This window comes from Emys orbicularis, chromosome 1 (assembly GCF_028017835.1).
Source record: "Emys orbicularis isolate rEmyOrb1 chromosome 1, rEmyOrb1.hap1, whole genome shotgun sequence".
In the NCBI taxonomy this organism is placed as follows: Eukaryota; Metazoa; Chordata; order Testudines; family Emydidae; genus Emys; species Emys orbicularis.
In genome coordinates, this window is record NC_088683.1 from 1,587,543 (window position 1) to 1,615,427 (window position 27,885).

At 51.8% G+C, this 27,885-nt stretch overlaps 1 protein-coding gene across 1 annotated transcript; it reads left to right on the forward strand.

Moving 5' to 3' along the window:
- The first annotated feature begins 1,838 nt into the window (after positions 1 to 1,838).
- LOC135895732 (C-type lectin BpLec-like) lies at positions 1,839 to 26,010 on the forward strand. Its single transcript, XM_065423879.1, has 5 exons — positions 1,839 to 1,905; positions 3,188 to 3,276; positions 10,482 to 10,622; positions 12,546 to 12,660; positions 25,943 to 26,010. The coding sequence occupies exons 1-5, from the start codon at positions 1,839 to 1,841 to the stop codon at positions 26,008 to 26,010; spliced, it is 480 nt and encodes a 159-aa protein (XP_065279951.1).
- The last annotated feature ends 1,875 nt before the right edge of the window (positions 26,011 to 27,885 follow it).

The following is a 27,885-nucleotide window of genomic DNA, read 5'->3' on the forward strand; positions in this document are numbered from 1 at the left end:
TGGCCTCGTCCTTTTGTGCTCCTTTAGCATCTCGATCGTCCAGTGGCTCCACTGGTTCTTTAGCAGGCTTCCTGCTTCTGATGTACTTAAAAAATTGTTGTTACTTTTTGAGTCTTTGGCTAGCTGTTCTTCAAATTCTTTTTTGGCCTTCCTAATTATATTTTTACACTTCACTTGCCAATGTTTATGCTCCTTTCTATTTTCTTCACTAGGATTTAACTTCCACTTTTTAAAGGATGCCTTTTTGCCTCTCACTGCTTCTTTTACTTTGTTTAGCCATGGTGGCTCTTTTTAGGTTCTCTTACTATGTTTTTTAATTTGGGGTAAACATTTAAGTCGAGCCTCTATTATGGTGTCTTTAAAAAAATTCCATGCAGTTTGCAGGGATTTCACTTTTTGCGCTGTACCTTTTAATTTCTGTTTAACTAACCTCCTCATTATAGCGCTGTTACATAAATCAATGGTGTCGCCTCGTCTGGATGCTGTGTGCAGTCTGGGTTGGCCCCAGGGGTGGAATGATGCTCATATGGAGAGAGAATAACAGGTTGGGATGGTTACCTTATAGAAAATACTTTTCTCAAACATCATGTGATTTGACTGTGGAACTCACTGCCACAATATATTATTGAGGTCAGTAGCTTAGCAGGATTCAGAAAATGACTCGACATTTACGTGGAGAACAGGAACATGCAGAGTTCTAACCGTGAGGATAAAACTACCCCAGAGCTCAGGCTGGGCTATAAACCCTCCTGCTTCAGGGCGTGAGCTGGGCGCTTAGCACTGGGGGTCAGGCAGCGTCTTCACCAAAGCAGGTTAGCCCCTCGCTGCCACTGCTGGGATTCTTGTCTCGTCCCATGAGGCAGCTGGTCCTGGCCACTGCCGGAGACAGGAGACTGGGCTACAGAGCCCCGGGCTGATGCTCCCTGAGCGCCGGGATGGCAAGGAGCCAGCTGCAGCCCGGCCGAGGGAGACGGCAGTGGGGGGCGGGGGGGGACTCAGGTTCGTGCAGAGGCCCAGGATGGGCCCGTTACACAATGCCTCTGCCTTTGATCTCACCCTAACTAAGGCTTCCTGATGGCCCCAGCTCAGCTGACGGGCGGGTCACAGAGTCTCTGTTTGCTCTGGGCTGGGATCCTTGTATTTGCCAGCTGGGCTGATTTGCATGTTCAGCATCCTGCCCCCTCCCTTCTTCCCCCCCCTCCGCACCTCCAGTAGGTCTATAAATACCCCGGAGACCCAGCGCCCTGCACAGGCTGAGCTCCAGTCCTCATCGCTCCAGACAGGCGCCCGGACAGACAGACAGACGGACAGGTGAGTCCCTGCCCCCTCCCGGCCCTCCTCCTTCCTCGCTGGGTGCTGGGCACTCGGTGGCATCTGAGCCTTGTGATGGGGCCTCATGGCCGGACTTGCCCTGTGTGAGTCCCTGGGGCCGTCTCTGTCCCACCCCTTCCCCCACAGCGCGGCCCCGGCACCCCGTCCCCTTGTGTCGGTGCTGAGCGTCCTCTCTCTGGGGCTCTGCTCCCCGCGCCCCTGGCCTGCCCTGCCCTGTGTGGCTGGAGAGGAGGGGCAGGGAGAGCCGCAGGCTGACTGGCCCTTGGGAACCAGCCCAGGGACACGGGCCCCACACAGCTCCCCTGCCCCTCTGAGTTGAGTCCCCCGGGTCTGGTATCCCTCTCGGGGCCCTTCCAGCCCAGCCAAGCCCTTTAACAAACAGCCCCAGCTCTGAACCACCTCCCCCTGTGTAATGCCACACAGGGGAGGGGTGTCGCTCTGGGGTTGTCTCAGGCTCTCATGGCCCCATCTCCCTGGTGTGTTTTCTCCCCAGGGGAAGCGAGAAGATGGGGCCAGTCGCCTACTTCAGCCTCTGCCTCCTCGGCTGCCTGATCTTTAACCCCTCGCCGGCAGGTGAGTCTCTGCCCAGCCCCTCGGAGCTGGAGCCCCGTGGGCCGGTTGCCATGGTGGGAACTGGGAAGTGAATTAATTTCCTTCGTCGCTCCCAGAGCCATTGCCCATCTCTTGCTGCTGGGGGTCACTGCCTTGGGGAGAGCCCAGGCCCTGCAGCCCCTCCCCAGGGAGCGGGTGAGAGAAGGTGGATGAAATGGCCCCCAGGGTCGGCTCTTCCCATGAGGATTGGGTGGGGCCAGTCCCTGGGCAATGAGCGCTCAGCCCCCGTCAGCTACAGCTCCCATCCCACTCTCCCGTGTTCCCCTCCCAATGGCCGGCCGTGTCCCCACGGGGTCCCTCTCCAAGGGCTGGTCATGGCTCCGCTCCAGCCCCAACTTCTCCCCCATCCGGCCTCTGATACCTGCTGGGCTGCCCCATTCCCTGCACAATGTGCCTTTCTCCTCCAGACTGTCCCATTCCCTTCCCCGTTGGGATACGGCTCTGCCCCGTCCCTCTGTGTCCCCAGCCCTGAGAAGGGCAGTGCCTGCACAGTGTTCCCCTCCCCTCTGCCCCAACCCCACAGATCCCTGCTATTCCCCCTTTTTATGTTCCATCTCCCTGGGCACCTTTCTCCCCTTCCCTCCTCCTTCAACCCCCCAGATCCTTCCATCCAGAACTGGGCACCATGCTACCGATTTCCTCTCTGCTCCCATGTGTGCCAACCCTAATGCTCCCCCAGCTTCACCCCTTGGTCCTGGCTGTTCCCTTCCCCTTCCCACGCCCTGGCCCCACTGTCCCGCATGGCCCAGGGGGAGAGGGGGAGGAGCTCAGGGTGGCAGGAATTCCCTCTGCCCGAGAGCTGCAGCTGAATGGGGGCCACTGTGGCTGGCAGCTCCATATTTCCCCCCTTTCCCAGAGCTTGGAGCCCATGGGGCTCCCTGGGGCAGGGGCAGGTGCAGGGGGGTTCTCACCCCCCCCCCCCACAGTGCACTGGCTCCTTCCCTGCCCACAGGGAGCCCTGGGGAAAGGAGCCCCTGCCCCATGCAAACCCAGAATCCCTGCCCAGCTGGGATCCCTGCTCAGGGCTGGGTTCCAGGGGCCCCGTTCTGCCAATGTGGGGTCTGGGCAAACCCAGCTTCTTCCTTCAGCGCCAGGGCCTGGAGGCTCCTGCCCACCAGACACAGCCCCAAACGGGGTCCCATGTTATTCGTGCTAATGGGAAAGCCACGGCTGTGCCTCTGAAACAGCCTCTAACCACGGTGTCCTGTCCCCACCATTGCCCCCCAACCTCCTCTCTCTGCAGGGGCACAGCCCTGTCCCAGGGGCTGGCTACTCTTCCAAGGCAACTGCTATGGATACTTCCCCGAAGGGAAAACCTGGATAGAGGCTGAGGTGAGAGGTGGGGAGGGGGGGTTGGAAGCAGTGGGGCTCAGGGGTTCTGGGCTGGAGCCGGAGGCTGGGGGGATGGGGAGGTTTAGGTTCGGTATCAGAGTCAGTGGTCTGGGCTGGGCTGGGGAATCTGCTCCGGTGGGAGGGGTGGGAGCCCAGGGCTGGCACATTTCACACTGCCCGAGACAGAGCCCTGGGAAGAGGCTGTGAGGGAACAACCTGCCCTGGCCAGGCTGGGGAGCAGAATACAATGTAAACGTAGGCCCAGGTGGGGCATGATCTCCTCTGGACCCAACGCGCTTGTCATGCACTGTGTCTGCCAGAGATGGCCTGGGCCCAGGTGGGGTCATGTCTCCCTCTAGGCCGGCTCAGGGAGGGCCTGCTCCTTACTCGGCATTACCAGAGCAGCTCCAGTTTCAGGGCTGTGCTAAGGTTTGTGGCTGGCTGGCATGTGGCCAAGGACTCTCTGCACAGGACCTGATGGGGGGCTGGAGCCCCGTGTAATGCTGTGTGGGGCGCAGGGTGCACATGAATGTGACCAAGGGGCTGGGAATTCCCTGTGCTTGTGCTCAGGGGGGTTTGTGGTTTCTGTCATCTCTGCTCTGTCGTTCCCCTGCAATGCTGTTTAGTGCTTTGATCTGTAGCTATTGTGGGAGCAGTTGCTCCAGGTCGACATAGAACAGGGGCAGGTCACAGACCCAGAACCCAGCAGGGCTGTGTCTGGGGCATGGGGACAGGGCAAGGCCGTCTGTGGGGACCTCAGCTAGGAGCCAGGGAAGGCTTCCTCTCCTCATGGAGCTGGGGGAGGGGAAAGCCCATTAGCAGGAGTGCCCGGCCTGGCAGGCGCCTCCCCAGGGCACCTATTATGCTAAACCCTGTCTGCGTCTCTATGGGAAGCTGGGCCTGGAAGGAGTGACAGTCAGAAATCTTCTGACTTTCCTGCAAGTCTCCCTCTGTGAGGCAGGTTTTCCAGATCTCACGGAGTTCTTGGAACTCTCTTCTGAACGCTCTTGTAACGATGCTGGTTCTGGCGGGACCCAACTGAGAGTGTCAATTCAGGACAAATTGCTTAAAACAGGGCAGTTACAGCCCAAGGCTGGGGTTTTTCCACCTCTAAGGCAAACCAAACCAGCCAGACTAATAGGACTCTGGTCTCACCCCACTGGCTAACTACAAGTCAGACAAGCAATTCCCTTAGACACTCCAGTTTCCCCGTAACACCACCAGTGCCACTCGTTATGGGGACAGATGGTTATGAAAACTAATACCCCAGTAAAAGAAAAAAGGTTCTCCTGATCCCAAAGGACCAAGCCCCAGACCCCGGTCAATATACAAATCAGATCTTACCCACAAATCACGCTGTTGCCAATCCTTTAGAATCTAAAATCTAAAGGTTTATTCATAAAAGGAAAAGGATATAGATGAGAGCTAGAATTGGTTAAATGGAATCAATTCCATACAGTAATGGCAAAGTTCTTGGTTCAGGCTTGTAGCAATGATGGAATAAACTGCAGGTTCAAATCAAGTCTCTGGAACATCCACAGCTGGGATGGGTCATCAGTCCTTTGTGTAGAGCTTCAGTTTGTAGCAAAGTCCCTCCAGAGGTAAGAAACAGGATTGAAGACAAGATGGAGATGAGGTATCAGCCTTTTATAGTCTTTTCCAGGTGTAAGAACACCTCTTTGTCCTTACTGTGGAAAATAACAGCAAAATGGAGTCTGGAGTCACATGGGCCAGTCCCTGCATACTTTGCTGAGTTACAAGGTGTATCTGCCTTCTCTCAATGGGTCAATTGTATAGCTGATGGTCCTTAATGGGCCATCAAGCAGGCTAGGCAGAGCTAACACCAACTTGTCTGGGGTGTCACCCAGAAGCATAGCACAAGTTTGAAATACAGACAGTATAAAGCCAATATTCATAACTTCAACTATGAAAATGATACACACATAACCAGCAAATCATAAATTTGTCTTAGACACCTTATTTGACCCCCTTTATACAAATTTTGGTGCCACTACAGGACTGTCACCGAAATATCGGGTCCGCCTAGCTGAGAGCCAATAACAGCCAGACAGGGATAAGGAGGAGTTGCTTTATTCTGCAGAAGAAAGGAGAGCTTTGCACCTTGGTACAAAAACTCTGTCTTACACACATTTTACAGATTTTTTATACACATTCAGACAAAGGCCCTTGCTTGATTGGTGGTTGTCAGACCCGTGCTTTTGCTATCTGGTCAGTGAAAACCGGCTTGGGACCAGCTCCAACTATCTTAAGGCCTTGAAAGGGAAGACAGTTGAAAACTTCAGGCTACTGTGTACTTGAGGTGTTTGCTTCCCCCTAGTGGCCGCTGGCTGACATAATGGCTGCTAGCAGAAAAGGGGGGGGGTCACTAGTAACTTTTACAGTCCCCCCTTCGGGCCTGACAAGCTCAAAAATTGTCAGGCCCGTTACGCAATTTGCGATTAAGCTGGAGGGAAAGATATTTAGAGCCAAGCGGTTCTGGAGAACCATCTGCCTTAGTTTTTTCTGTGCGGTTGCCAAGTTCACCAGGGCATCGGCGGTAATTTAATTTTCCAGATGTCTCAGTGAATTACCCAATTCCACATGCATCCTCTCCATGGACCTGGCGGGATTCGGTATGTGGGAGCCCACACTCCCCTAATCGGTCCATATGCTTGGAAGGAGCATTGAGAACGTTCGCACTTCCACCCAGAAAGTTTTCAAGTATGTTTTTATGGCCACAGATCAGATGGTACTCCTGATGTGTTTGTAAGGGCAGTGGGCCAAGCCTGAACATGCTAGATCCCACTGCAATGCCTTCCCAGCCTCAGTGATATTCAATACCATTTCTGTCAGCAACTTCTGGGTCATAGAACTAAGGGCAGAAATAACATTATTAGTCACTGGAATAATTTTTATGCAAGTAAAATTTTCCGTGGCAGAACAAACTTTTGGGGGTATTTATTTGATTGTTCACCAATTGGGTGACCAAATAACAATAAGGGCCTTTCTTATTTAACATAGTGCAAATTTTAGGAACAGCCATTATATTTATTTTGCTATAGAACCCATCAATTGCAATTACAGATCCTTGGGGTTCACTGGTAGTGATATCATATACTTTTATTTTTATTGATTTATTTAATTGTTTACTTATATGGGATATTCTGAACCTTAAAAATATTTTTTAAACAATATTTAAATAAATTACTAAAATGTAAAGGCCTTGGCCATTGGTTTTATTAAATATATGGCATTGTCTATATTTGGATGTGTTACAGGGGTAATAGTGTAATGGAGGAGATGACAGGGGCAGTGGCAACAAGGTGCCTTTGGTACTTGTCATTTAAAATCGAATTAGGGAGGGCAATACATGCTGAAGGACTTATTCAAAACACAGGGTGCAGCCTGTAGAATAAAGCCCAAAATTTAATTAATACCACATTTTTAAGCATGGGTTTTACAAGTTTTTTTTTGCCAGTGTATAATTTTTTGTTTTTTCACCAGGGTCAGTTTTTAATGTCTCCTGTAGGCAGGAATCCCTGGACTTTGGTGGTTCCAATGAAGCAAGTGTTCCTTCTTCTCTTTTCCTGAAACAGTCATGGTTCAGCATCATACAGGGGAGAGGTTACTAGCACATCGCCCTGTAATGGTTTTGCTTCTTCTAGAAAAATTTAAAGGCAAAGGAGGTCTGTCAGTGGACAAGGGAGCGGTTACTAGCACTTTACCTTGTTTTTTTCCCTTTTTCCTGCTGTCCAGAAGGCACAGCAGAGCTAGAAGGAGAAATAGGCTTATTAGTCGGAGAGTCCTCCCAAGGTGGAGGGATCTTTTTACAGTGAGAAGCATGGGTCCAGGTAGGCAGTCCTTGGCACTTTACAGCGGTGTTGGTGGTTAACGGGACTTGGAAAGGGCCTTTCCAGTGTGGAGCCAAAGCAGTCTTTCGTTGGTGGATTTTTACATAGACTTAGTTTTTTTGTTTTAATGAATGGCAGGGCTGCTAGGGTCTTTGTGTAGCACGTCTTTTGTTTGTGGGAAAAGAAACCTAACACATTTCATTAATGTCTGGCAGTGTTTTGCAGATTTCATAGTTGCTTGGGCACATTCTGGCCCCCGTTTTCTTGGCTGTCAGCCAAGTCTTAGCTGTGGGCAGTGTTTTTGGATGGGGCCAGCATCTTATCTTTGGACTGAGCTTGCTAGCTATTGTTTTTCCAGTTAACTTGTTTTTTTGTTTTATAGGCAGCCCAGGTTTCAGTGGCTTTTACCTTATTGGTTAGAAAATTGCATTAATACAGAAGCTTTCTGGCTTGCTTCCAGATTTAAAGCTATTTACAGCTTAAAGATTTTTACTTAAAAAGGGACACAATTAACTTTTCCAGACTTTTGATTGCCTTTTACTTCTAACTTCTGTTTTCAAACACACACTGATTTGAAAAAGACAACACAACCTATATTGGTAGGTTTGCATTTTTTTTACTTTAACTACAATATACACTGCACATGTTCTGGGGAAAATGCACATCCTCTCCACAATTCAATTTTAACAACACTAGCCACATTAATTTTTACACAAGGTGTAACTATTTCTTTTTTGAACACCGGGTAAAGGCCATTTACTTAACATATAATTCAAAGGGCTATCCTCAGAGGGTTTTACCAGAGACCCACCCATCTGCCTGCTGACACTCTAACAGAGAATTACACAGAGAACAGAGGGAATTATGGCCTAATAGGATTCTATTACAGCAATTTTTACTAATTTTTACTAATACTGACCACTACAGGGGACGGGACAGAAGGATCCCAATTCGACCTCAGAGCTTCATCGCACGCGATGGCTTCGACTCTGAGGAATTACGAATGAGCGGCTCAGTTCTGTCCACACACCTAACGCCCAAATGTTTAAGACAGAAATTCATTAACCAGACCAGAACCAGAACCAGATAGTGTCTCCTTATCCTATTAGGACTCACCTTATCGGAACACATATAAAAAATGGAAACTAGGACAGATTACAAAGGATGAATATAGGCAAACAACACAGGAATGCAGGGGCAAGATTAGAAAGGCAAAGGCACAAAATGAGCTCAAACTAGCTACGGGAATAAAGGGAAACAAGAAGAATTTTTATCAATACATTAGAAGGAAGAGGAAGACCAAAGACAGGGTAGGCCCACTGCTCAGTGAAGAGGGAGAAACAGTAACGGGAAACTTGGAAATGGCAGAGATGCTTAATGACTTCTTTGTTTCGGTCTTCACCGAGAAGTCTGAAGGAATGCCTAACACAGTGAATGCTAATGGGAAGGGGGTAGGTTTAGCAGATAAAATAAAAAAAGAAGAAGTTAAAAATCACTTAGAAAAGTTAGATGCCTGCAAGTCACCAGGGTCTGATGAAATGCATCCTAGAATACTCAAGGAGCTAATAGAGGAGGTATCTGAGCCTCTAGCTATTATCTTTGGAAAATCATGGGAGACGGGAGAGATTCCAGAAGACTGGAAAAGGGCAAATATAGTGCCCATCTATAAAGAGGGAAATAAAAACAACCCAGGAAACTACAGACCAGTTAGTTTAACTTCTGTGCCAGGGAAGATAATGGAGCAAGTAATTAAGAAAGTCATCTGCAAACACTTGGAAGGTGATAAGGTGACAGGGAATAGCCAGCAGGAATCAGGTGACCTCCTTGCCCGGAAATGGACAAAGGAGAGGAGGAGGGGCTGGAGGGGAAGTCAGTTTGGATCTGGCTGGGGACATGGAGTGGGTGCAGACGTGGGTGTCCATCTTACTCGCTGCCTCCCAAAATGGACCTGGCTGAGGGGGTCCCATTCTCTGTACCTACAAGCTCTGTTTTAGACTATGTTCCTGTCATCTAATAAACCTCTGTTTTACTGGCTGGCTGAGAGTCACGGTGAATCACAGGAAGCCGGAGGTGCAGGGCCTTGTCTCCCTCCATGCTCCGTGACAGAGGCATTAACAGGTGTGTTGTGAGCAAGACACGAGAAGTCATTCTTCCGCTCTACTTGGCTCTGGTTAGGCCTCAACTGGAGTATTGTGTCCAGTTCTGGGCACCGCATTTCAAGAAAGATGTGGAGAAATTGGAAAGGGTCCAGAGAAGAGTAACAAGAATGATTGAAGGTCTTGAGAACATGACCTATGAAGGAAGGCTGAAAGAATTGGGTTTGTTTAGTTTGGAAAAGCGAAGACTGAGAGGGGACATGATAGCAGTTTTCAGGTATCTAAAAGGGTGTCATAAGGAGGCTGAGAGCCAATAACAGCCAGACAGGGATAAGGAGGAGTTGCTTTATTCTGCAGAAGAAAGGAGAGCTTTGCACCTTGGTACAAAAACTCTGTCTTACACACATTTTACAGATCCTTTATACACATTCAGACAAAGGCCCTTGCCGTGTTAACACTTGAGTGGTGGTTACCAGACCCATGCTTCTGCTATCTGGTCAGTGAAAACTGGCTTGGGACCAGCTTCAACTACCTTAAGGCCTTGAAAGGGAAGACAGTTGAAAACTTCAGGCTACTGTGTACTTGAGGTTTCTGCTTCCCCCTAACGGCCGCTGGCTGACATAACGGCTGCTAGCAGAAAAGGGGGGATCACAAGTAACTTTCACAGGACCCTGGTTGCAACCATGTTCTATATGGTCCCAGTTTAAGTCAATAATGTGACACCTCTCCAATTAGGTAACGGCCTGTCTGAGGAGGGACCCCAGACATGGACACTGTGCCCTTGCTGGTCTCACTAGTGCCGTATATGTGTAACACCCCCTCCCTGCTCCAAGGCGATCGCCCCGTGCTTACACCTTCAAAGCTCACACTTGCCCTCTTGTGCGGCACGGCACTGAGAGCTCCCATTCAGCTGGCTGTGGCCATGACCCCTCAGTGCTTTTCAATCCCGGCTCCCAGGCTACATCCCCTGACTGTCAGTGCAGCCAGCTGCCTTGGTTCCTGGCCGTGAGACCCTGCATTTAGCTGTATTAACGCACACGGGGATCAAGTCAGCCCAGCTCACCGTGCGATCCCGATCCCTGCAAAAACCTGACGTGTCCGTCTCTATTTACCGCTCCAGCAATCTCACTGTCACCGGCAGCCTTCACCCGCACTGGTTTTGTATTGTCTCTGATCACTGAGACAGAGACTGAATAGCCCTGGGCTGAGAACAGACCCCTGATCCCTGTTTAACTGGCTTTGTTTCTTCTTGGCACAGGCTAAGTGCCAGAACCTCGGGCACAGGACCCATCTCGCCTCCATTCACAGTGCTGGAGAAATAAATATGATGGCCCATTACATCAAGCAGTACCGGAAAAGTTACTTTTTTGCCTGGATCGGACTGTTCGATTTTGAGCATGTGAGTACCCGGTGCCCGCTCTGCCTCTGGCAGCCCCTCCCCAGGCCCCTGGGCTCTGTGTCTCTGCTCAGTGAGGTTGTTGTTTGGGGCGCGGGTGCCACAGAGCAGGATTTCCATGGGAACGGGGTGAAAAGGGGCTGTAACCGCCTGTGTTTTCAGTTACAGGGTCGATCCCCAGCGCCCGGTGCAGAGTATAAACTGCTGGTATTAATATTCACATTCGTTACACTAGCGCCCAGGGACCCACCACACCGGCCCGTTGTGCTCACACCGTACACGCCCGGCACGAGAGTCAGCCCCGCCCCACACAGACGAGACGTCTAGACGAGGGCTCGGGGAAAGGGGCAGCCCCACGGGCAGAGCGACCAATGCGAGGGCATAGAGCCCTGGGAGTGCTGTCGCTCTGTGTGTATTCGTCCTCAGGGTGGGCCCAGCTGCCGAGGCTGAACGGGACGTTTCTGAGAGCTCGGGGCTGGGCGCACGTGGTGGGTGCTGCTGGCCCTGCTGGCCGGCCGGCAGCCGGAGAGCAATGCCGCCGGTGGGACCGATGGGAGCCGGGGGAGCTCCGTGGGCAGCACTGCTGGGCAGCACAGACGCACCCTGCTGCAGCCGCTCCTGTCTGGCCCCAGAGCACGGGAGAGGCTGGTGTTTCGGGGGGCAGTGACGGCGCAGACTCCTGCACAAGGCTCCCTCCAGCCGACAGGCTGTCGTCACTTGCTAAACACGCCCGACTGCTCTTGGCTCCTCACTTCTCACCGTGAGAAAATGCCAGAGACAGAGACCTCCTGGGCCACGTCGCAGCCTTTCGCCCCTCGGGGGGTCAACTCAGCCTGGGGCAGCGTCAGCCTCTGCCCCTCGGCAGCTCCCCCTGCACCTGCCCACCGAGGAGCTGCCCACCGAGGGACACAGCCCCGTACAAAACCCTGGGGAATTAATAACCCAGAACTCCCTTCAGGGACAGGGAAGGGGGGGATCAGGACCCACCTGAATCCCTGAACGCATGGACAGAACAAGGGGATTGTCGCCAACATTCCCGGCTCCTTCCCATCGGCTGAGGTGCTGGCAGCCCACTCCAGGCGCACACGGCGTCTGCTTCCCTCCCCAGCAAACAGCCCAAGGGAACACACGATAGAGGCGGGGCCGTGGGCAGTCAGGCCTAATGGTCGGAGCAGGAGCAGGAAGCGGATCCAACACAAGGGTCAGAGCCGGAGTCAGGAATTAATAGCCAAGCCGAGGGTCAGAGCCAGGAGGGGACCCAGGAGGCACATTGAGGGTCAGAGCCGGAGCCCAGGGGCAGCGTAAGGAAGCCGGGACCAGGAGCAAGCTGAGGTGGCCAGGACGGAGCAGGAGCAAGGCTGGGAAACCAGCAGGAGCAGGAGGAGGAGCAGGGCTGGAGCAGGACAGGAGCCCGGCGAGGAGCAGCAGCACAGGGAGGATCGTGGCCGTGGCATGAACACACTGAGCAGCCAGAGAGCTGCTGGGCTAAGAGCCGGCCAGCTGCCCTTCCGGCCCAGGCAGGGGGTGCAGTCAGTCGCGTGGCCTGCGGCCGGCTGGCTGCACTGGCTGGGTTGCCAGGTGACTAATTCTGCTGCAGCCCCTGATCCCCGACAGTGCGAACCCCAGCTTCATCCAGCGCCCCCGTCCCCCAGACCTACCGCCGTGATCTCTGCAGCGGGGAGCAGAGTAACTCCCCTGTGGATGGGCTTTGGGAGCGTCATCATTGGGCTGGTCCTGGTGTAACTTCAGCTGCCAGTAAATGTAGCCCTGGTTGTCAGCGCTGACATTTCATAGCAATGATCAGTGTCTCCAATGTCACTGGGCAGCCTCTGCCCGTGCCCTGCCCATGGCCCCTCGGCTCCGGGGCATGTCTCTAGGTGTGTAACTTTGGGTTTACAGGGGCTCTGCTCTCCTTTGTCTCTGCAGACTCTAAGCTGGAAATGGACAGATGATTCTTCATTCAACTTCAGAGCTTGGGATAAGGGGCAACCCAATACTCCGACAGCAGACGAGCACTGCACAGTGTTATTTTACGATACAGGTAAGCAGGTGGCTCACACCCCCATGGACCTACCACCCTGGCAGCGCTCTGACCACACAGATCCTGAGATACTGATCCAGGCTGGCCCCAGCGCGCTCTGGAGTGCAAATCCTTGCTCCTCTCTCTTCCCTGCCCCATGCTGGGAGGGCAGTTAGGAGAGAACCCCTTGTCTGACCTGGTAAAACTCCTACTTACCAGATCCCCAGTGTCAGTTTACATGTCTGCTCCAGTGACAGGCAGGAGACACACCCACCCACCCACCCACCCACACACACACACACACACACACCCCTGGCCCCAGACGGGGACTCTGCTGAGCTGTTAAAGGTTGATGGCTCTGAGTCACTGTTGTGTAACCCTTCTGCCCATCTAAGTTGGCAGCAACAAGGGCCGGGTTCTGTATCTAGGGGTTCCGTTTGAGTAACGCAATGCAAAACCGTCTCGAGCCCCCACCCAGTGACCTGGGACAATTACATACCACCCCCTGGGCGCCTCTAAGAGGCAATACTTCCCCTCTCGCAAGCACGGAGTCTGAGTGTAGCAGAAAAGGTTTAATAACATGAGGTAAACGACATCAGCATTAAATTGGGAAAAACACCACAAACAGGATTCATACCACAAACCATGAGCAAAAGACCCACCCCAGCAAATTGGGCTGTGTCCTTTCCCTTTGGTTCTTGAATCCAGCAACCCAAAAATCACCCAGAGTCCCCAAAGTCCAACACCCCAAAGTCTCTTGGGTCCAGCAACCACCCAAAGTCCCCAAAGTCCAACACCCCAAAGTGTCTTGGGTCCAGCAACCACCCAAAGTCCCCAAAGTCCAACAAACCCCAAAGTCTCTGTCCCGGGTCAGTGCAGCCCCAGAGTAAGAGGGGGGCATGCAGGGTGTTAAGGGGCATCTTACGTGATCCGAGGCCAACTGGCCGTCTCTCCGTGAGGTTCCGCCGCAGCCTTCAGCACAAGCCAGTCCACTTCCTGCCGTCCCACAAATGGCTCTGCTCTACAAGCTGCTCCGCTCCGCTCACCGACCTGTGAGCCGCTCCAGCCGTCCCCGCAAACGGCTCCGCTCCCCGTTCCTTGGGCCGCTCCAACTGTCCCCGCAAGGCTCCACGCCACTCGCTGCTCCTCCAGTCGTCCCCGCAAACTGCTCCGCCAGCCGCTTAGCAATATAGCTTCAGGCTCCCCCACTAGTTAACACAGCACTCAGTGATTTCAGCTCTTAATAACTTTAGCTCTTTTGTGATTTCAGCTCATAGAAGGGGAGCCCCAGTGCCAGTGCACCACTGGCACAAAGTGAATTCAGCTCAGCAGCCTGTAACTAGACTCCTAATAGAATCAAAGTTAGCTCTGACATTCAACGGTGGAGAGAGAAAGTGGTACAATTGGTGTTTTGAGCCCTCCAGGTTAGCCCATACCATCAGGTACAAATGCCTATCCCCATCCTCTCTCAATTCACTAGGTTTTGTAACCCATGCCCCTTGTCAAGCTACTTAGGTAATGGTGAATCCTTCTGTCATACAACAGTTCCACTGGCCTTGATTCACAGAATCAGGGTAACAAAACTTTTATTCTTCCTGCCCCAATAACAGAGGAACTGGGGCTCCCACACCAGCCAAAGTAACCACGTTCAGTTGCTGTTGTCTCATGCCAGGCGGGTGGGTGTGCCTATGCAAACTAGATCAGCCCCTGGAGTTCTTTTCCACACTTGCCATAATTCACCACCAGATGTCAGGGTAGAGCTCATCCTGACTCTGCTTACATCCTCCCCCCAGCCGAGAATTTGTCGTCCCAACAAATCACCTCCTTATTATACCAACTCACTAGTTCCCTCCAAAGGGCCTCAGATAGCCCACTTTAGCTTCCACAAACCTGAGTGCTAAACATATTGGTTCCTCACTAGTCACCCCAGGTGCATCATAAATCAACCGTTTTACTGGTCTTATTACCCTGTCTCGTCTATTGAGAATCTCTGTTGCTGTGGTAGGGGGGACAGCCTCTTGAACGACGGATGGAGAGGTTTCCTTTGAGGGCCCCTCGGCTACTGGCATAGGCCCCTGCATTTCTAGTTCTAACAGTGGAGGGTCCAAGGTGCCCAGGACATCCTCCACCTGTATGTCTCCACTGTCCAATAACCTGTGTGTGTCATCACATGGGGGTCCCACCAGTGGCTCAGGGGTGTCAGGAATGGGCCTAAATACTTCTGCCATGGGGTTTAGGGCGGAAGAGGGGGAGCTCTCTTTTGATTTAGCTGATCGAGACTGAAATCTTGTCTCCATCCCAGGATACCCCATGCTTGTGTCTTCCTCCTCAGACTCACTCTCGGATGTGCTGCATAGGGGTAGGTTAGCTGCAGGGGGCTGGCTGTCCACGTTGGAGGGCGGCTGTGGTCCAGCACCTTCGTTCTGCCTGGTTGCCCTGTTGTAGCCCATCTCATAAGGGGTGCCTACCAATTCCCCCACAAGGAGCAAAAGGTTTCTATGCAGTGTCTTTATCTGCCCTGGACCCTCTTCAGGTTTGATCTTGTAGACCGGCAGGTTTCCTAGCTTTTCCATCACCATGTAAGGTATTGCCTTCCATCTGTCAGCTATCTTGTGTTTGCCAGCAATACCCAAATTTTGCAGCAGGACTCTGTCCCCCGGCTGGAGCTCTTGCAGACATACCCTAGCATCATATCGATGTTTGTTGCGGTCTGCGTTCTTCCGAGCCGCAGATGTAGCTAAGTGATAAGCATCCCGCAGCTTTTCTCTTAGTCGGAATACATATTGCTGATGAGTTTCATAGCTATCTCCATCCTCTGATACACCAAAGAACAGGTCTATGGGTAATCTTGGTTCTCGCCCAAACATTAAGAGGTATGGGGTGACTCCTGTAGCATCGTTCCTTGTGGCATTGTAGGCGTGCACCAGAAATGTGACATGTTGTCTCCAGGTTGCCTTCTGCTCTGGCTGCAAAGTCCCCAACATATCTAATAGGGTTCGGTTGAACCTCTCTGGCTGAGGATCACCTTGCGGGTGATAAGGCGTTGTTCTAGACTTTTTAATTCCCGCTATCCTCAGCACCTCCTTCAGAAGGTGACTCTCAAAGTCCCGCCCCTGATCCGAGTGTATCCGGGCTGGAAATCCATAAACTGAGAAATATTTCTCCCACAGTACTCGAGCAACAGTGGTGGCCCTCTGATCACGTGTGGGATATGTCTGCGCATATCGCGTATAATGGTCAGTCACTACTAGAATGTTCCCAATATTCCTCTTGTCTACTTCTAAAGACAAGAAATCAATGCATACCAGCTCCAGAGGTTTGTTGCTAGTGATGTTCTTCAGATATGCAGCCCTCGTGGGCAGAGTTTTCCTTTGCACACATCGAGCGCAGGTCTCACATTTCCTGCGAACATCTTCAGCCATCCGAGGCCAATAGAACCTACTACAAATAAGTTCCAGGGTCCTCTCCATCCCTAAATGTCCAAAGTCATCATGCAGGGCTCCCATGGCCAGGGCTCTGTACTCTTTTGGCAGCACTAGCTGTGCTCGTTGCTTTTGTAAAGGGTCTGTGGTCACTCGGTGTAGCACTCCCTGAATCAGTTTTAGTTTGGTCCATTCTCTCAATAGTAGTTTACCCTCCGGGTTAGGTGGGACAACCGCAGCTGGGCTTCACCCCTCCCTTTTGGCAAGTAGTGTATCACGAATGTCAATATCTTGCAGCTGGGCTTCCTGCCAGTCAGCCGCATTGAGCATGGGCAAAGGAGATTGGTCTAACGCAATATAGTTCACTGAAGCAGAAGGCACGCATTCAGGGGGCAGGCCCAAAGCTTCTGCAGCACATCCATGAAGACTTTCATGGGTCTCTGGCTCTCGGCGACTCACACTGCAAATAGCCCTCACTCCATCTGTGGGTATCACAGCAACTCCTGGTGCCTGTGGACGCCGGGACAATGCATCTGCATCTACATTGCTTCTCCCTAATCGGTACTGAATGCTGAAGTCATAGCTAGCCAAAGCGGCCACCCATCTTTGCCCTGTAGCATCCAGCTTAGCACTTGTTAACACGTAAGTCAGTGGATTGTTGTCCGTCCACACCTGGAACCGAGCACCATACAAGTAGTCTCGAAATTTCTCAGTGATGGCCCATTTCAAGGCCAAGAACTCCAGCTTGTGGGTGGGATAGCGAGTTTCACTATCAGACAGTCCTCGGCTGGCAAAGGCTACAGGTTTACGTTTGCCTTCCACCTCCTGGTACAGTACTGCTCCCAGACCCTCCAAACTGGCATCAGTATGCAGGATAAACGGCTTGCTTGGGTCAGCAAAGACTAGGACCGGAGCGTGAGTTAGGCAAGTAATGATTTCTCAAAAAGCCCTTTCACATCTCTCATCCCACCGTGGCCCAAATGGTTCGAAGGGGCCATAGTGTCTCTCCACAGGAGGCTTTGGGGACCTCCCCTTAGTCTTGGTCTTAGATTTGTTCTTGCTGGACTGGTATCCCCTGGTAAGATCATTCAGAGGTTTTATGATCGTAGCATAGTTTTTCACAAATCTGCGGTAGTAGCCACTAAACCCAAGAAAGGTCTTTAGTTCTCTGTAGTTACTTGGACATGGCCATGTAGTGAGTGCTTCTATTTTATCGGGATCGGTACTCACACCCTCTTGGGACACGATGTGACCCACATACTTCACTGAGGTCCTGCAGAACTGGCATTTGTCAATTGAAAGCTTCAACCCATAATCCTCCAACCTATCAAGCACTTTAAGAAGTCTTTCTTCATGCTCCTCCAAGGTTCTTCCAAACACAATCAGGTCATCCAAATAAACTAACACTTGCAGTAAATTCATGTCTCCCACAACTTTCTCCATAAGACGTTGAAATGTGGCAGGTGCTCCAGAAATCCCTTGGGGCATGCGTTCGAACTGATAAAACCTAATGGGCAGATGAAGGCTGTCTTCTCCTTATCTTCTTCACCCAGAGGGATCTGGTAGTATCCACTCCGAAGATCCAACACAGAGAACCACTGGCTTCCCAGCAAACAGTCTAAGGCATCTTGGACTCGGGGCATTGTGAACTGGTCAACCACAGTATGGCGGTTTAGGGTGCGGTAGTCAATACACATCCGGATTTTCCCATTCTTTTTACGGACCACCACAATGGGTGAGGCGTATGGGCTGCGGGACTCCGTAATGATGCCATTCACAGCCAGCTCCTGAAGATGTTGTCGCACATCTTCCATCTCGGAGTGGGCAATCCTCCTAGATCTCTCCCTGGAAGGTCGAGAGTCATGTAGACTGATGTTGTGCTCTACTCCTTTTGCACATCCCACATCCCACTCATGCAATGAGAACACCTTGGATCTTTTACAAAGTTTCCTCCTCAGGTGATCTTTCCACTCCTCGGACAACGGTGAATCTCCAAAGTCAAACTTTGCTGGGTCTATTGTCGGAACTTGAGTCTCACACTGGGGTTTTACAATTGATTCAGGCTCGAAGAGGTCTGCTATCTTTTGTCCTTGCTTCACAACAACATCTCGACTTGTTTGATTAGCAATCAGTATAGTCATCTTTTCCTGGGCTTCAGCAGGTAGGGTTATGACTCCATTGGGGACCAGCACTCCTTCCGGGAGCTCTCCTTCAACCGGCTGCTCTACCATTGTTAATGCCCCTTTACTGCCTTTCAGCCGGGTACTCATGACAAGCACTTCTTGCTCCGTCCTTGCAGGCACTACTAAGGGGGTTGTGCCCATGTACTTCAGCGCCCCAATCGGTAGCTCAGATGTCTCCTTTTTAGCACTCTCAACCTTCCTATAGGCTTCAGGACAAAGCGTATGGATCATCAGGGTATTCAGGTACTGGTCCCCAGCCCGTCGTCTGCAGTAATCCGCGAGCACCTTGAAGAGACTGGAGTTGGTCCTTATCAGCACAGACACATCAGAGGTCCCTTTAGGGTCAGGGCATATTAATGCAGCTGTGTCCACCTCTTCTCTCACCTCAGAAACCTCCTCTGGGAATTCCAGATGCACTATGACATACCCTTGGTAGGGGTATTCATCCATGCTGAGGCCACACAGACCAATGCCAGTCAGTGGCTGTATAGGCAGGTGCCTAAGCATCTGTTGGTAGAATGACTGAAATATAATAGTCACTTGAGATCCAGTGTTACACTCCGCCCCTTCAATCCTCACTGTGACCTCTGCTCGAGGCCCTATCAGTCCTGCGGGGAGCCCAGCTGGACGGTCTTTTCTGGGGGAATCTTCAAATCCTGCAGGCCTGGGTGGTCCCCGTCCCCGGACCCTCTGGCAGCTACCGGATCTCTCCCAACTGATCCTCAGCTTTCCATACACTAAGGAGGGTTTTTCTTCATTATGGCACTTGGCAGCACTGTGTCCATCCTGACCACATCGGTAGCAGAAGAATTGTCCTTTCCCCCTTCGCCTGGGTGGGACGGTGGCTCTAAATGCTGACTTCTCCATTGCCACAGTCTGAGGCTCCTTATTCCTGGAAGTCTTAGCTCGGTCATTGGTGCTTTGCAGTTCAGCTATCTGTTCTGTCAGGACCTGCATTTGTTGGGCAAGTTCCTCTGTGGTGCTCACCATCAGTACACTGGCCGTTTGCAGTGGTGTTGTGCCGGCTGGCTCCAATGTTTGGGCTTCCCAAAACTCGCTGTCAGCCTGCCTTTCTTCCTCTTCTCTGACCTCCTTTATCAGCTGGGAATAACTGGGGGGATGTTCCCGGTGTTCTCTTAGCCGGAGATGGAGTAGAATCGGGTTCTGATACTGAGTTCCTCTTACAATTTGAGCCAGTCTGGTCCGATCCATCTGTTCAGCAGTCACTGCTCCCCTCATGACAGCTCTCTGAAGCAGTCTCTCCAGCCTCTGTATATAGGCTGAAATCTTCTCGCCATTTTGCTGTCGGGAATTAAGGAACTTACAGTAACTGTCTTCAGGGCCCTCTACGCTCCCAAAGGTATGATCAAGGGCCTCTAGGCAGTCCTTCACACGGACCCCAGGGTCAATGAGCTTCAGGGTGCGATTCACATCTAATGCTGGACCACTAAGGCTCTCTATTAGACATCTTCACTTTTCTGCATCGGGTACGGCCCACTCCCACAGCATTTCAGTGGTATGCTCCAACCAGGGTTCAAACTCCTCTGCCCCAGCAAATAACCTTATCTCGCGACAAAAGTTTGACGTAGCATGGGACAGCACAACCTTTTCCAATATTTGCCCCAGTGCTTTTGCCCAATCATTGGCTGAGACTGCGGCCCCTGAGCTAGAGGCTGCAGGGCCGGGTCCCAACCAAACCCAACATATTAGCCATTATACAAACAGTAATTTCCTCAAAATATAACCACAATTGTTTCCCAATGCAGTGAAACACTCAACAGGTGCTTGCGAGGGGTACTGACCCAGGGCATCCCGGACAAGCCCCCAAAAATGTAACCCTTCTGCCCATCTAAGTTGGCAGCAACAAGGGCCGGGTTCTGTATCTAGGGGTTCCGTTTGAATAATGCAATGCAAAACCGGCTTGAGCCCCCACCCAGTGACCTGGGACAATTACATACCAGCCCCTGGGTGCCTCTAAGAGGCAATACTTCCCCTCTCGCAAGCACGGAGTCTGAGTGTAGCAGAAAAGGTTTAATAACATGAGGGAAACGACATCAGCATTAAATTGGGAAAAACACCACAAACAGGATTCATACCACAAACCATGAGCAAAAGACCCACCCCAGCAAATTGGGCTGTGTCCTTTCCCTTTGGTTCTTGAATCCAGCAACCCAAAAATCACCCAGAGTCCTCAAAGTCCAACACCCCAAAGTCTCTTGGGTCCAGCAACCACCCAAAGTCCCCAAAGTCCAACAAACCCCAAAGTCTCTGTCCCGGGTCAGTGCAGCCCCAGAGTAAGAGCGGGGACACACAGGGTGTTAAGGGGCACCTTACGTGATCCGAGGCTGACCGGCCGTCTCTCCGTGAGGTTCCGCCGCAGCCTTCACCATGAGCCAGTCCACTTCCTGCCGTCCCACAAACTGCTCTGCTCTACGAGCTGCTCCACTCCGCTCACCAACCTGTGAGCCACTCCAGCCATCCCCGCAAGGCTCCACGCCGCTCGTTGCTCCTCCAGCCGTCCCCGCAAACTGCTCTGCCAGCCGCTTAGCAACATAGCGTCAGGCTCCCCCACTAGTTAACACAGCACTCAGTGATCTCAGCTCTTAATAACTTTAGCTCTTTTGTGATGTCAGCCCTTAATGATTTCAGCTCATAGTAGGGGAGCCCCAGTGCTTATACACCATTGGCCCAAAGTGAATTCAGCTCAGCAGTCTGTAATTAGATTCCTAATGCAATCAAAGTTAGCTCTGACATTCAACAGTGGAGAGGAGCAGTGTTGCAATTGGTGTTTTGAGCCCTCAAACGGGCCCATACCATCAGGAGCAAATCCCTGTCCCCATCCTCTGTCCATTCACTAGGTTTTGTAACCCATGCCCCTTGTCAAGCAAATGCTACCTAGGTAATGGTGAATCCTTCTGTCATACAACAGTTCCACTGGCCTTAAGTCACAGAATCAGGGTAACAAAACTTTATTCTTCCTGCCCCAATAACAGAGAAACTGGGGCTCCCACACCAGCCAAAGTAACCACTTTCAGTTGCTGTTGTCTCATGCCAGACGGGTGGGTGTGCCTATGCAAACAAGATCAGCCCCTGGAGTTCTTTTCCACACTTGCCATAATTCACCACCAGATGTCAGGGTAGAGCTCATCCTGACTCTGCTTACAGTTGCACCCCTACTCCACTGCACCAGTGTGTCGAGCATCTGAACTGTGCAAACACTGATCCACCCAATGATGTGGGGGCGGGAGCTGCATTTGGCCACGCGCGGGGTCGTGTAGCTCAGAACATTCACACACACGCCGGCTGCTTGTGAAAGTGCTGCCCAGTCTCGGAACGTTCACACAATGAACACGAATGACTGTTCCCGTGGAAACTGGCCCTGGGAGGGGATCGTTAGGAAAAGTTCCAGCCAGGGAGCAGAACCTGCAGGAGGTGGTGTAAGTGATTCGGCATTCACGGTACCAGCAGGGAGGGAAAGAAGTTCTGAACGGCCCAGCCAGCAACAGCGACTAGCCAGTGTTGGTGGATAACGAGGGGTCGCTTTGCAGACAGGCTGTGAACAGGAGAGGGGCGAAATTCACAACAAATCCCCTGCCTGGCCCTGATCATTGGGGGCTGTATCTGTGTGGGGCCTGCAGTGCCAGTGGCTGTGGGGAGCAAGGGGCAGGGCCGGGGCTCTCAGACCAATTCCATTTATCTTGGGTTGCCAGGCATCCGGTTTTCGACTGGAACAGCAGGTCGAAAAGTGACCCTGGTGACCCTGGGCCATTATAAGTCTGGTTGGCAGTGCAGCGGGGCTAAGGCAGGCTCCCTGGCTCTGTGCGGCTCCCAGAACCGGCCGGCATGTCCAGCTCCTAGGCACAGCTACGATTAGGGAAGCTCCACATGCTTCCCCCGCCCCCAGAGCCAGCTCTGCAGCTCCCATTGGATGGGAACCGCAGCCAATGGGAGCTGCGGGTGCAGTGCCTGTGGGCGTAGGCATCACGCACCACGCAGAGCCACCTGGCCGCACCTCCGCCTAGGGGCCGGGCATGCCGACTGCTTCCGGGAGCCGTGTGGAGCCAGGTCAGGAGGGAGCCCGACTTAGCCCCCCTGCACTGCCAACCTGGAGCCGCCTGAGGTAAGTGCCACCCACCCGGAGCCCGCACCCTGGACCTGCTCCCGCACCCCAACCCCCTGCCCCAGATCAGAACCCTGTCCTGCACCCAAAATCCCTCTCAGAGCCCACACCCTGCATCCCCTCCTGCACCCAACCCCCTGCCCCAGCCCCATGAAATTGAATGAGGGTGGGGGAGAGCAGGCGACAGGGTAGGGACTAAGAGAAGGGGTGGGGCAGGGGCAGGGTTGGACCTTGGGGATGGGGTGGAGAAGGGGTGTTCAGTTTTGTGCAATTAGAAAGTTGGCAACCCTACATTTATCACTGGGACCAGCCTGATCCAGCCCTAGCCAGGTGTGTTAGACAGTGACACGCAACAGTAACAAGCCACCAATTACCCACTGGGCTCGTAGTAATCAATTAACCTTTAACTAAAACATTAATTATTTGTTAATTTTATAAACTATTTGCAAATTACACCCAACAACTATGATAAAGGGAAATGAAGATCCCCACGTTGAGGAAGTGCCAGGTTATTCTGCCCATGTAACCTTAACGGAGCCCCTGGCACATGTGCATCATGATACAGTCTTGAGTTACAGGCTCAGTGTCCATCAGGCCTGATGCCGGCAGATGGGCACAGCCAGGGCCGCAGTCACTGGACGGGGATAGAGTCAAACAGCAGCAGAAACCCGCACCCAAGGGAACGGGGCACTGAGACCGGCCTATACCCCCCGCGGAGCTCCCTGCTGGCCCTGGGGTGCTGCTGAGGGGCTGAGCCCACCCAGCCCAGCCCCAGGACTGTCCTTCCCTGGGTGCTCTCTGGGCTGACTAAGCAGGAATACTACTGCCGGGCAGCCCCCGGGGACGGGCACAGACACCCCCAGAGCAGAGGGGTAATGGGGTCTGAGGGAGGAACGTGCTGCTCCGCGCACAGCAGGCCGGTAACACTGACTCCTGGGGCAGGGACACATCCCCTCTGCACGGCGGCTGAGCCCTGCCCGGGACAGATGTTCCCATGGGTGTAGCCAGACCCAGGTGGGCAGGGCATGGAGGGGGCCTGGCTGTGGGCAGCTCACTCAGCAGGGAAGGAGGCAGCAGCCCAGGTCCTGAGCGGGTGCCCCCAGTCCCAGGGCAGGGCTCTCACTCTCTCCTCGGCCCTCTGGCTGGGGTGGGGGGCACGTGGGGTGGGGGAGGTAGGAGCAGTAGCACATGGACCAGGCCTCTCCCCTTTCACACTGAGCCTCGGCCTCTCTTTGCAGGATGGGGCTGCCCCAATCTGGGGTTCATGGGTGGAGTTTTGGGAGGAGCAGGCAGAGTGAGTGTGTGGAGGAGACAGTTCTGCTGCTCCCAGGTTGCGCCCCTGAGGCAGGGAGTCAGAATTTTGGTCATAAACAGGGGGATTCACAGGGGATTAAGCTAAGAAAGGGCTGTTAGGATGTTTCCTAAAGTTAAATGATCTGTTCCAAGCTTGGTGCACTGAGAAAGTCAGTAGCCTAAATGATAGAGAATAACTGTAGGTTTTTCTACAATGGTTTCAATTGCTGTATTCAAGGGGTGGTAACAATGTTACTAATATCTTTCTTTGAGAAGATAACTGATTTTTTAGACAAAGGAAATATAATAGATCTAATCTACCTCGATGTCAGTTAGGCAGTTAGTGGATACAGTTCCACACGAGAAATTATCAGTTAAATTGGAGAAGATGGGGATTAATCTGAGAACGGAAAGGTGGATAAGGAACTGGTGAAAGGGGAGCCTACAGTGGGTCATACTGAAAGGTGAACTGTCAGGCAGGAGGGAGGTTATTAGAGAAGTTCCTTAGGGATTGGTCCTGGTACCAATCTTATTTAACATTTTTAAAATGTATTTTAATGTTTTTATTACTGACTTTGGCACAAAAAATGGGAGTGTGCTAATAACATTTGTCGATAACACAACGTTGGGGGTATTGCCTATACGGAGGAGGACTGGAATATCATATAAGAAGATCTGGATGATCTTGTAAACTGGACATTAAAGACTAATGTCTTTAAACTGGGTCGTTAGTGAACACAGCTTGTAGGTGATTGCACTGATTTTAATATACTGAAATTCATGATAATGTAATTATGTCATTCATAACAATTTTATCATTATTAAAATAGTAAAGATACCAATGATAGGCAGATTCAATAACTAGAATATGAAAGAAATGTATAAGTATGCTGAAAATAGCCTCCCAAAACTGGCAGAGTGATCCCCCCCCCCCCAAACATACAAACCTCTTCAAAAGCACCCACCGGCAAAAACAAGTCAGCGCCTATGATCTGAGGAATGGAAAACCTTCCTTATGGGAGGAGATTCAAAGAGCTCGGCTTGTTTAGCCGAACCAAAAGAAGGCTGAGGGGAGAGACGAGCGCTCTCTATAAACACATCACAGGGATAAATACCAGGGAGGGAGAGGAGTTATTTAAGTTAAGCACCAGTGTGGACCCAAGAACAAATGGATATAAACTGGTCATCAACAAGTTTAGGCTTGAAATTAAGTGAAGGTTTCTAACCATCAGAGGAGTGAAGTTCTGGAGCAGCCTCCAAGAGGAGCAGTGGGGGGAAAAAACCTAACTGGCTTCTAGACTGAGCTTGATAAGTTTATGGAGGGGTTGGTGTGACAGGACTGCCTGCAATGGTGTGTGGCCGAACAGTGGCTGCCTGTAGCAAAAATCCCCAACGGCCAGAAACAGGACACTAGAAGCGAAGGGCTCTGCATTACTACAGAGAATTCTTTCCCAGGTGTTTGCCTGGCAGGTCCTGTCCACATGCTCAGGGTCTAACTGATCACCATATTTGGGGTCAGGAAGGAATTTTCCCCTGGGTCAGATTGGTAGAGACTGTGGGGGTTTTCACATTCTTCTGCAGCATGGGGCACGGGTCACCGGCAGGTTTAAACTAGTGTAAATGGTGAATTCTCTGTAACTTGAAGTCATTAAACCATGATTTGAGCACTTCAGTAACTCACCCAGAGGTTAGAGGTCTATTACAGGAGTGGGTGGGTGAAGATCTGTGGCCTGCGGTGTGCAGGAGGTCAGACTAGATGATCACAATGGTCCCTTTGGACATTAGGAAGAGTATCTGAGTAAGAATAGACATTACAATCTTAAACCTAACTTGCCACAAGAGGTCAGAACGTGTTAGTATTAGAGCTGAGTGGGTCTAATGTTTATTACATTTTCTTTCTTGATATAGGATTTAGATACAATGCTCCTGTCAGATAATTTCTAAGTTATCTGCCAAAAAAACAAAACAAAAAACCCTAGCATTTTCAGTTAAAGTTGCCTGTCCCCCAAAATCTGAAATGGTGCCACTGTGGGCAGGCAAGAAATCCTTCCCCGCTCCCCCATGCACAGGGACGTTGGCCTGACAGGAGCTCCCTCCCTCCACAAACTTAGAAGCCAAACTACGCCTAAGCTGGGGCGCTTAGGTCTCTATCCCACCCTCCTCTTCCTTGGGTCCCATGCACAGGAGCTGGGATCTTCTCTGAGGGGCAGAGAATGGGGTGGGGCAGGGGTCCTGTATGGCCCAGCCTGCCCCACCACAGGGGTCATTTCTGTTTTTCTTTCTAGGTTTTCCGAAATGGCACGATTATCCCTGTGACACCAAATTCTCTTTCATTTGTAAGCGCAAAGCCTAAGGGAGGCAGGTCGCCTGCACCTGGGGTCTCCCAACACCTGGGCTGTGAGTGAATCGGGTCCGTCCCGCTCTCCTGGGAGACCAGATCCTGTGTCCCCGGCTGCAAAGTCCCTTCTGTAAAGCATCGCTGTGTTACGCTGTGTCACTCCTGCTCTGCTCTGCCCCCTTCTCTCCCTGTCGCACCCACGCTCTGCTCTTCTCAGCAATCTCAGCACAGTGACGTGATAATAAACTTTCCCTCGAGCATTCAGCTCAGTGCATGTCTCCTTTCTCGTGTTCCTGACTCTGGCATGGACAGTTCCATGTGTCACCGGGCCCCAGCCTCAGCACCCCAGAGCCAGCGCTTCACAGGGGAGGAAAGGGAACAAATGAGGAATAAGGAGGGCCCTGGCCTTCTGGTAAAGACATGGGGGATCAGTACCCCTGAGACACGGCCTGTTCATCCCGCTCCCCTCTGCCCCTCTGTGACATTCTGTACCTCATGAGAACACCCTACACCCCCATGTCCATCCTTATAAAATGATTGTGTGGTGTCCAATGCAAAGTTTGTCATGTCGGGTGTCTTCGGAAGGCTCATGATGCACTGAGCATTGTTGTTACAGTGATGTTATGGGTTGTAATTTCATGTATATATTTATGAGGCTGAAAATGTGTCCTCATGGCTTAAAGCAAGCCTAGTCAAAAACTCTCCAAGAGCAGAGGGGCAGTTCACACCTCATCAGGGCATGTATGGGACAAATGGGGAGGGATAGCTCAGTGGTTTGAGCATTGGCCTGCTAAACCCAGGGTTGTGAGTTCAATCCTCGAGGGGGCCATTTAGGGATCTGGGGCAAAAATCTGTCTGGGGATTGGTCCTGCTTTGAGCAGGGGGTTGGACTAGATGACCTCCTGAGGTCCCTTCCAACCCTGATATTCTATGACTCAAACCCAGCCCAGCCTCACAGGAACAAAGGACACTGGCCTAGGCAAGAACAAAGGGTCTGTTGGACTACCAAGGGAGGGGTTGAAGCCCTGGTGCACATCAATTTCCCTGGGTCAGAAAGCAGCATTCCGCTCTCAGATAGGGGAGGGGCTGGGACATGCTCCCTATGCCCAAGGAGGACAGCATGCCCTCAGGGCCAAGGGCAGGGGAAATGTTGTCTGTGACTGAGGTCGCTGTCCCAGTTGCTAGCTGCCAGGATTTTGCAGCTAAGCTAAAGACTGACCCCACTCTAGAAAGCATAAGGAAGTATGTCCTAGAGGGAACCCCAGGGAGGGAGAATGGGGAGAAGTTTTGTGAAGAGGGTGGGAAGTTATATAGGGAGGCTCCTGTGGGAAAAAACCAAAAGCCCTGGGCAGCCCTTTAAACAGTTGGTTGTACCTAGCCAATGTCGTGGGGACTTAATGCAGCTAGTGCATGATAGTCCCTTTGCTGATCACTTGGGGGTACAAAGAACCTATGGCAGGCTGAAGAAGAATTTCTACTGGCCAGGAATACAAAATGACATAAAAGATTATTGCAGGTGTTGTGTATTGTGCCAGGCGAGGAAAAGGCCTGTAGGGCCCCCAAAAGTTCCTCTCCGTCCCTTGCCTGTGATACAGGAGGCATTCCTAAGGGTAGCGATGGACATCGTGGGCCCTATGCAGCGTCCTACCCGGACAGGGAACAGGTATATCTTAGTGGTGGTAGATTCTGCCACCAGGTATCCTGAGGCAGCTGCTCTGTCTAATATTGAAGTTGAGACTGTGGCGAGGGCCCTTCTCACTATAGTCAGCAGAGTGGGTTTCCCTAAAGAAATTTTATCTGATTGAGGGTCAAATTTCATGTCACAAATTTTCAATGAACTGTGGAAGTTGTGTGGGACAAAACAATTTAAAACTGCCCCATATCACCCAC